A 10,576-nucleotide genomic window follows, 5' to 3' on the forward strand; every position below is an offset into this window, starting at 1 on the left:
AAATATTCATAAATAAATTTGAAATATAAACCTGTAAGAAACAAATCGCACATATAATCATAAAGTACGTTGTCACATTTAGTTCCTAAAAACAACTAAAGCGTGGTCATGAAAAAGTTTGCTTAAATGAGAAGACTCTCACATCTGTACATAATCAAATTACTGTCAACTCATTGTTTGGGTTTAACGTCATGCAGCTTTACTGTTTTGTTTCACTCTAACTGCTGGATATGTAAATTAGGTACTGTTTGCGAACACATTTACAATATATAAAACTTTATAAGTTGATAATGTGTCAGTGTTGGGCCAAGAAAAATCAACTAATGCAAGTTCTAGTCTAGAGCTTGAGCCAGGAAGCAATTAAAGCTATCCATCACACATTTAAGTGAATTTCTTGATGTAGCGGAGTTTCAGATAGGCAATGACGAGAAATATGAACGTCATAACGATCAAAGCAACATGATTCTCCCACAATCCCCAGGTGGTGTACTCGATCCCCATGTAGTCCAGATACTGCTCTCCAGTACATCTAAAACAACACAGGTTAAAACTGATCACTTACAAATTAAGTTCATAAATGTTCATAAATGTTTATTAAGCGATTCTATAAATATTTAACATCAGGTCTGGTGGACTGAACTACAATCTACTCACGTCAGACCGACTGTGCTCGCGCTGCAGTTGGTCATTGTAGTCGATATGTTGGTGTTTCGGATCACAGCCTCATCACAGAACTTCAAACCCACAAACTCATTGATCTTCAAGGCCTGAACGCAGACAGCAAAGTCAATCGATGCTGAGCAGATCAAAGTGAACATAGTATCTTAGACTGTGGACTAAGACTGAATGCTGATCTGTGGTGATCGATGGAGGGTCTGCAAATGAAATCTATAACGCAAGTGTTCACAGTAAAATGAACGTATTCAGTACTGAAGCCGTAGTAGGTCGCAGTGCTTCTGTTTATCAGTGGTAAAGCCACAAATGTGTTGCAATAAATATTGCTGTATCTATAATGTCGTGCATAAACATCATATTATCAGGTGTGTTTAAAGATTTTGGTTGCATCCACTAGGTGTACAAGTGTGTACCTTTCTCTAGAACTATCAAATCAATAGTATTTAGGAGAAATAATAAGAGTTCCTAATATTAATTTCCACTTAAATACCTGCTGTTGTTTAATTTTAACTTACTGCGAGGCCGTAGCGGGGAATGCTGAAGTACTTCAGCCAAGCCAGCCAGTCCATGATGCTGGGTAGGTTCACCAGGAGACCTGAGAAAATCTACAAACACAAACTGAAGCTAAATGTCCACAGCTGACGTCAAAGCAGGAAAAGCACGGGAGTTACTAATGATATAAATATACATAAATCTGTGTGCATCTTTTCTGTGCTCGCTGCGTCTCTCACCATCATGAAGACAAAAGTAATGGTCATGAAGATGTTGGCGAGAGCCACGACGCTCTGGTCAGCTGAGATGGCCATGGTCATGGCTGTGGCTGTGTAGGCCACCAGAGTCACCGTCAGCGTGAAGATTAAAAAGGCTGCTGCTGTGGACTTGAGTCCTGCACACACACACAAACAAACACACACTATTTGATCTACTGCTCAAAGATTCAAAGTATTCCATAAAGTCATTAGTTTATAGATCTGAGAGTCTTACCGATCAGAAAGTAGACAACACAGCTGAAGATAACAGAAGTGACAGTGCGCAGAGCGATGTCAGACAGGATCTTGGCGAGGAAGTACACCGACACTCTGTAGTATCCACTGATGTACTCATGCCTGTTTCGAGAAAGCAGAAATCAAGCTCCAACTACCCATTCATTCCAAATGTATGCTGAATTAAGATGTCCTGGTTATGTCAGTGTTAGTTTGCTGAGTCTTGCTTTGCGACTTCCGGACAGATTACGCACACAAAGAGCTTCCTCTCGATGATGAAGAGCTCAGCTGCAGACACAGTGCTGAAACACTGGTTGGTAGTGATGAAGAAGAGAGCACCCATCCTGTAAGAAGAACAGAAACAGTAAAGTAGAGCGAATGATGAAGGAAATGAAGTGAATCCAGTCTTGTAAATTTGTATCTGTGCTACCAAAAGTGCTCTCTCTTTTCAAGATTTCTCAAACAAACAAAAGGAGGGATGAGCTCCTTTAACACACAATGGACAGAGACTTTAATGCCACGTTTCTTCAACCTAACTGCATTTTGTGCTCATAGAAATAATCCAAATAATTCCTTTACTTAAAAAACTGAAACAATTAAATGTTTGTTCTGCGGTGAGTTTGTTTAATCTGTGCAAAACCATAAACCATAAAAGGATATAAAAACAACAGCACATTTGTGACTTAAAGAAGCAGAAGTACCATAAAATCTAAATACTCTAATTACTTAAACTACAATAAAACATTCTTTGTCAATGAAATGCTTTGTCAATGAAATACTTTGACAATGAGTTGACCCAACAGTACAGATTATTGTACTAAATGTGGAGTGGTCCTTATAGTACACATAAAGCGACTTAAAAGGTGACTGACTCTGCTGTGGAGAGTTGAATAACTTGAGAGACATTTAAGCCGGGTACACTGGTGTCTGCCATACTGCATATGCATTGACCATGAATATAATGACATTAGGACTTTATATCCCACTGAAGCATGCACAGAAAGAAAGATTTGAGTACCAGGTTGTGCCCAATAAAATATGGTAAGAGGATTAGCCATGCAGGAGTTGCTCGACTTTTCACACTTCTTACACACTTTACCAGAAATAATCTAAATATTATATCTGTAGGCATGGTATAATACATGTGCAGATTAGAGCAATAGCAAGCAGTGATTTTGGATTATAAATATGCTACAAAGCTACAAAGAATGTGTCCCAGCTTCTCAGAAAAAAATTAAATACAATTTTCCTGGAAACGTTTTACAGGGACAATGAACTTAGTATGTAGTATAATAATTCTTAAAAAATACTGAATGCTAACAAATTCCCAGAAAAGACACAGAGGGCATGAGCTTGTTGTTCCGCGTCTTGCTGTGTGCAGTAAAAACATATTTTTCAGCAGTTTTCTCACCTGTTCTGGATACCACTCTGATCATCTTTGACCCCGAAGAAAATGGCTCCTACAATGAGGGCGAGGAAGATGTTGACTCCAAGCTGCACAGACAAAAACACTGAGACATTTAGAAGAAGCACTGACAGCCATCTAGAAAGTCCTGTTTATGATCTAGAAGGTCCTGTTTGTGATCTAGAAAGTCTTGTTTATGATCTAAGTCCCGTTTATGATCTAGAAAGTCCTGTTTATTATCTAAGTACTGTATGTGATCTAGAAGGTCCAGTATGTGATCTAGAAAGTCCTGTTTATGATCTAAGTCCTGTTTATGATCTAGAAAGTCCTGTTTATGATCTAAGTACTGTATGTGATCTAGAAGGTCCTGTATGTGATCTAGAAAGTCCTGTGTGTAATCTAGTAAGTCCTGTATGTGATCTAGAAAGTCCTGTTTATGATCTAAGTACTGTATGTGATCTAGAAAGTCCTGTTTATGATCAAGAAGGTCCTGTATGTGATCTAGAAAGTCCTGTTTATGATCTAGAAAGTCCTGTATGTGATCTAAAAAGTCCTGTATGTCATCTGGAAGGCCTTTGTTCATACTGAAGTTTTGCCATTCTCTTCTGAAAAACAGAAGCTTAAATGTATTGGTCTCACAATAAAGTTGTCCTTTATACACTCTTGTGTTGCTCCATGCACCTTGCCAATAGGTGAGGAGGTGCCAGAAACTCCCACTGTACAGAAACCCAACACTAAATGAATTAGATTTTTATCGTCATGACAAAGAAATGTGTAACCACAAACTTCAGTGCCACAGTTCTTCAGACTCTCATGAATTCTTTCTGAAGAGTTGAAATAAAACTTAAACATTGTTGTCTTTGACAAAAACAAAGTCAGTGTTTCTGGGGATCAGGAGGGTCAAGTGGATGCCCTGCTCCTCCTCCAGACCGGCCTATCTGAGAGAACTGGTGGTGGGGGAAGATGACAGAGAAGACTGAGAAAAGTGAAAGCGACGTTTTAATCCTAACAATTTACAGATTATGACAGGACTAAGCGGTTCCCAGGGTGAAGGGATAAGCTAATACGGTTGAGCCTTTTTCACCTCATTCCCCATAGCCCTTCATGTGAAAGCGGGGCAGTGGAGGGATAGGTCATGACGCCATCATGTGATGAGTCCCGGATCAGGGCCAAGGGGCTTTGGCCAGATATGATATCAGTTCAGATCCCGGCCCAAAGAGGCAAGAGTGGGGTCACAACAGTCACCAAAGCCGATTATGGCGCCCACGCCACCTAGAGCCCCTCTTGTAGGACTATTTTGACTTATTTAGGGCCAATTAACTGTTAATAATTCTTAAAGTGAGGAGACTTCTGACGGCATTTTGCCGCCATGGGGTGACTAATGAGGGCATTAAGTCTTGACCTCTCCTACGCGCTGTCTGTGCATCCTGTTCATAACACCGCTAACTGATTATTTCTCTGCTCCTTTCACTCTTTGAACAAAGTGAAGGCGATAGTGGCACAACTTCAAGTTTAAAAACTTAATGAGGTATGCGTCATAGATGTAGACTTGTAGCTTAGACTTCAGCTGCATTAAAGTTGCAAACAAATTGAGGACTTGCTTGAGATTTTTCTGTTTTGAATGACGCAAAATAAAAAGGGTGCATCGTTTTTGCCTTTTGTAGCCAGACGTATGAATTATTAAAACTGTAACGGGGTCAGGATGCCACTGTTTTACCACTTGCAGATGTAGCTGCTACCACCAAACGTTCACTTTAAAATGAATTACCCAGTACATACTGTAAATGAGCAGTGTAACAATCTTATTTTGGTGAATTAGACGAGAAGATCAATGAAACAGAATGTAAATATGAAGCTGAAGAAACAGGTGGAAACAGCAAGCTTGGCTCTGTCAAAGGATACCATTAATACTCACTAATTAACATATTATAACCCTGCCTTCACATCCAGCACATCATCCCTGCAGCGTGCAAATAATTAAAATAATTCTTATTCATGTGCTAGTTTATTTTATTTTAGCTTAAGATTTGAAACTTTACTTGATACAAAGTTAGATTTGGAAACTGCAGACATCAGATGGCTTTAAGTTCCTGACTGTCATATTTTCATCATTCATGATGAGCTCTCATTTTTTTAAGTGAGCATTCGTGGACGGTGTATTACCTGGGCCACAGATGTTTGTGGGTTCAGCATGAGGTTCTGGAAGGTTCTCTTCAGCACCCAACGAAACTGGTGGAAGAAGGAGCTGTTGTAGGTGATAGTGCGTGACTTTGAACACGAGATACATTCCTTATCCTGGACGATGCGGTCCAGCTCAGCTCTCGTGTCGCTGGAGTAGCTGCTGTTCCTGTACTCCTCGACCAGGCGCTCCTCGATGCTCTGCCTGGAACTGCTGATCTCATCAAAGTCCAAATCTGGCCGTGCACACAGAAGGACAATGACTGAATTTAATATTGGTTTAAATAAAATCATGGTTTTTACTTGAAATGGAAGAATGTTGTTTGTCATTTTCCAATAAATACCAAGAGGTTAGGTCAAGAGGTCAAATAATAAAAACACTAAACAAACACTAAAAAGCATTGTCCTGAATCTATCTAATCAAAATTGAGGAGCTACATACAATAATTTCTCCTGAAAACTCCTGAAGTTTCAGCATCTGGAGGAAAACTTGGTCCTACATACGTTAAAGTTAAATCCAGAGACATCTAACAAGCTTTCAAGCTTAAAACATCATCTTGACAGAGGTACTGATGAAAAGATTTAATGCTGTTACCTTCAGATCCGTGCACTTTGGTCATGGTTGTGGCGGTGGAGTCTCCATTAATAACATCCAGAAAGAAATCAGCTGGGTTGTTGTGCGGCTCACAGGGGTAACCTGAAACACAGATCACATTTAATATACAATAAACATTTAAAATACATGTTATATCAACATGTTACTTTTTATATTGTCTGATGTTTAGCCATTTATTTCCAGATGGCAACATTTAAAAACATTTTATGGTGATAATAAATTTCCACATAGTTACCGATGTTGGCAAAGTAGTCCAAAGCGTTTGGCGCCGGTCCATGGTAAACCATTTTACCACTAACAAGCAGAGTCAGAGTGTCAAACAGTCTGTAGATGGAGTATCGCGGCTGGTGGATGGACATGATTATAGTCCTACCATGACTCGCCATTCTGGAAAGACACATAATGAAATAATATATTAAAAGTAAAAGTTTTATTAATACACCTATAATAGGCGAACATGTATGAATCCATGCAAGTCCAAAAAGGCATCTCTTTATTTAGAAGAAATGTAAATTATACCAAATTAAGTACACTTTTTATTACATTAGGTACCAATTGCAAGCTTAATCAAATTAAAGTTAATTTTCTTTTTAAAATCACCTTTTTGCACTAAAATAAGTTTCATATCTGGTCTAAATAAGTGTATTTTAGCTGAAAATATAAAATCAAAATCTTGCACTGAAACCCAGAAAGTCAAAGAACTGTTTTTGGAATGAAAACTATAGACTGGAACCAATTTGAGTGTAATAAAGTGACATAAATAAACACATAATTGACTGTGTTGTAGTGTTAAATTAGTTTTCACAGACAGACAGAGGAATGGCAGAAAGGCTTTGTACCTTTTCAGTAACAGCAGGACTGAGTTTGCAGTGCTGGCGTCGAGTCCTGTGGTCGGTTCGTCCAGAAAGAGAACTGAAGGATCGATGATGAGCTCCATGCCGATGTTCGTCCTCTTCCTCTCTCCTCCGGAGATTCCACGGGTCATCTGTGTGCCCACCTGAGGAGAAAAAACACCCACACAATCCTCACCTGCTGTCTTGAAGCTTGAAGCAGACTCTTACAGACAGTTTGTATATTCACCTTGGAGTCGGCCACCTTTGTCAGACCGAGCTCTTTAATGAGGTGATTCACTCGGGCCTCCTTCTCGCTCTGAGGCACCGAGCTGGGCAGGCGCAGAGCTGCGGAGAAACGCAGATTCTCCCTCACGGTCAGGGTACCCATCACCACGTCTTCCTGGGAACGGAGACGAGAGCTTGAGGTCAAAGGTCAGACACAGGGAAGGTTTATTTGGTGGTTTTCTCTTGCTCTTTGCTGCTTTGTTTTCTGAAAATCTACATTTCTACAGACCTGTAATGTCTTTGTTTTCTGAAAATCTACATTTCTACAGACCTGTAATGTAGAAAAATGTCGACCTGCAACTGGAAAGCTACATACAAGGCTGCTATAGTCAACCTTTTTGTATTGGGTAAGGGGTTGTTCCTCTGGATGATCTCTGAAAATCTCATTTCCCAGTTGGTGGAGACCAAACCAGACCAGTAATTATCGGACTGGGTGTGTAAATAAGCAACTGTGCTAACTTAAATAGTACAAAATGCACCTGAACCACGTAGCCAGAGAGGCACTTGAAGTTTGGAGGCTGAGGCGCTCTGTCGATGAGGACTTCTCCTAAAAGACCAGCAGGATCTTTCCTTGCAGCCAAAATATCCAAGAATCTTTGAACAACGAAGCAAAACAACACTTAAATATATCTACTACATATGCAGGTGACTCTTTTAGATATATATTAAATACTCACGAAGATTTCCCACTTCCAGTAGGTCCAAGAATAGCGTTGAGGCCAGGTCTCATGATCCCACTGCAAGACAAGAACACACAACGATCTATAACCAATTTAACATGAATAAATTCAATTAAAGGCAAAGACTGGGGCATTTATAAAGTGTACAATCTAAGATTTCAAGTTCACTGTATCAGTTTTATGATACATAAGTGGACTAATGTGACTCTTAAGATCATTTTCTTTAAAGTAAATTGAATTACCTCCGTAATCTCAAATAAAATAACAATCATAAAAGGATTTTGCAGCAAAGTATTTCTTGGAAGCTGCGCACACACACACGAAAAAAAATAAAAAATCAATACTACAGCATAAAAAATTCAACAGCAAATCCTTCGACTTCAGAGAGAAACAGTTACACAAAAGCACCAGAACTCTGTCTGTGATATAAAACCGAATTAAAAGACTGAATAGAATCCTGGCAGTGGATCACGTGACGGCGTTTAATTCGTTTCCCTGGCAGACTTCTTCTTTAGTGCATCAGAGAGATTATATGCAAGAAACCATGCTTAATATCATATAATTAACAGTGAGGCGGGAAAAGGCCCAAAAAAACTTGTGTGAAATGATTCATTCCTCCATGGGAAATGTCAGCTGTATTTAATACCATCAGAAAGAAACCAACGCAGGAGTCTATTCACTGTTGTCCTGCTTTGATTAGGCATATTGAATCACCATAAGGGAACCGCAGCTCTTCTGCTGTAGCACGGTTTCCCAAATTAAAGGACCTGAAAGAAGTCAACAAACTCAAAATCACCAGATTCATGATGTTTTTTTGTCTCGTTCTCTGAGAAAAAAATTAAATTTAATCTTAAGTGTTGAAAATGTGTTAAAATAAATAAACAACAATCTGAAAAAACACAGAATTTTCAATTAAAAAGTGTTTCTACTGATGTCTGTGAGTAAATGAGATAAAACAACGCACCAATAGAAATCTATGGCTCTCTGTGTTAAGTTTGTTTGAGTACATAAAGAAACAGACAAACAATTTGAAGCACTGACTTGAGGTCGACCAGTATTTCCCTGGGACTTGTCTTCCTCTTGCAGAAGAAGCCGCTCTTCAGCTGCACTTTGTACTGGATGTTGTGGAAGCTCACGGTGGAGCCACACGGCTGCTTGTTCTGGTCCATGGCTGTGATGACCTTTGACCTGGCCGTCCCGTTGGTACCGATGTCTTCTGTCATTGCAATGTTGATGTGACTGGCTCGCTCCATCATTCCTCTGCTGCAAACACCCTAACAAAAAAAATGATCTGATGGAAATCAATCTTTTACTGCAAAACAACACAGACTTAAGGAATGTGTCTCGGTTTCCTGCACAGAACACATCCAATAAAAAACATTAAATATTAATGCACTTACTGTGAATTAAAACATCAATCCTATAGGAAACGTCTTCGATATCTCTCACAGCAAGATGTGTTTGATGTTGTGCAAGGAAAATGGACACGTTCATACTCACGTCTCAAGGTTAAAAATATGTTTTTCTATCTTTGGTACTACTGAGAAATATATGATATAAAGTACGTTATGCAGAAGACACAGGTCAGTCAATGTTCACGACATATATAATATGAATCAATTCAAATATATTTCTCAATATTTATATTACAGATTGAAGCACAATGTTCCTGAAACCTGCACAGATAAATATTAATTATTTTAAGGATGTTGCGAAGTAAGATCCAGATGGAATAGTCTCCAATTTAACTCATCTAAATGATATTTAACAACCAAATATTATGTATTTTGTTTGTTAAATATCCTGATATTAATGAAACTAAATGTTTAAAAAGACTAAATTTAAAGTCTTTAAATGTTATATTCATAAAGAAGACAGTCATGGAAAAAGACGCGTGTCAACACGAAACAGACGTTTAACGCAGTGTGATTATAAGAAAAGAACAAAAAAGGCAAACTGAGCTATTTTAATCAGAAACAAAATGCAGTATGCGTCCATAGTATCGTTTAAAAATCTTAGACAATAGACATCCAAACAGATCATACAGTCTATAAATTAAAACATGCATGAATAACCACATTAAATAAAAACACACAGTTTCATCATCCTGTTCTTCTTTCTGTGAGTTTGAACTATTTTACTATTCTAGATATGAAATACTTCAAAGACAGGGCTCAAATCTCTGAGTAATGCACTGCTTATTAATTATAAATGATTATTTTTTTCATTATCATCAGGTCCTGTGCTACGCCCGAGGACGGTGAGACCATGTGTTGGATGTTTAGGGGCATTGTGAAGATTTCAGCAACCTGTTACCAACTTTCAGGAACATGATGGTACATTTTAAAATGTAAGGCCTCAGTGACAGCTTGGTGGATTTTTAGATTATGTGATGTTATATATAGTTTTTCTGTCTGTTCTTGAGAAAAAATGACCACAGATGTTTTATTTGTAAAATAAAACTCAGAATGTATAATACATAGGACCTCAGGATCAGCTTTTCTTTTTAAAGGTAGCTCCTTTCTTTGCCTCAAACTGTTTTTTTTGTAACTTTTGCACTTTATAGGAACTTTATGAACTCAGTGAACTGTGACTGTACTCCTATCCTGACAAAAAGTGATATTATCCATTAAAAACCACACATACAGTATGACTTCAGCACTGATTCTCACACTCCTTCATTGTAATATATGTTGTGTATTCAAAGGACCAGAAGGACTTAAAACAAACTGTAAAACAAAAGTTCTTTGATTAATTTAAAGGAACTATTTCTTCTTGCTCCATCCTCAGCTAGACAATAAATAAATAAATCACAATCACCACCATGAAGCATTCAAAAGTTTTGTTGCCGTGACTTACCGAGCTGTGAGACTGTGAGAAGGCTGCTGGTCTGGAGTCCTGCTGCAGCCTTCAGGAGTCTT

General features: G+C 38.5%; 1 protein-coding gene across 1 annotated transcript; it reads right to left on the reverse strand.

Moving 5' to 3' along the window:
* Window positions 1-38: 38 nt before the first annotated feature.
* Window positions 39-10,576, reverse strand: abcg2d (ATP binding cassette subfamily G member 2 (JR blood group)). The gene is made up of 16 exons (XM_010753283.3): window positions 10,515-10,576; window positions 8,697-8,929; window positions 7,653-7,712; window positions 7,455-7,569; window positions 6,938-7,090; window positions 6,697-6,854; window positions 6,093-6,244; window positions 5,837-5,938; window positions 5,227-5,477; window positions 3,070-3,152; window positions 1,913-2,002; window positions 1,660-1,781; window positions 1,407-1,561; window positions 1,191-1,280; window positions 655-767; window positions 39-529 (listed from the first exon to the last, which is right to left on the reverse strand). Exons 2-16 carry the CDS (start codon window positions 8,909-8,911, stop codon window positions 382-384), a joined length of 2,007 nt encoding a protein of 668 aa, XP_010751585.3. The 5' UTR covers window positions 8,912-8,929; window positions 10,515-10,576; the 3' UTR covers window positions 39-381.

Source organism: Larimichthys crocea, chromosome X, assembly GCF_000972845.2.
Source record: "Larimichthys crocea isolate SSNF chromosome X, L_crocea_2.0, whole genome shotgun sequence".
NCBI lineage: Eukaryota > Metazoa > Chordata > Actinopteri > Sciaenidae > Larimichthys > Larimichthys crocea.

Coding starts and splice junctions, on each gene's coding strand:
- abcg2d (XM_010753283.3), bottom strand. CDS start 8,911: ATGATGGAGCGAGCCAGTCACATCAACATTGCAATGACAGAAGACATC. Junction 7,570..7,652: donor ACTGGAAGTGGGAAATCTTC/GTGAGTATTTAA, acceptor CGTTGTTCAAAG/ATTCTTGGATATTTTGGCTG. Junction 6,855..6,937: donor CAAAGGTGGCCGACTCCAAG/GTGAATATACAA, acceptor TTTTCTCCTCAG/GTGGGCACACAGATGACCCG.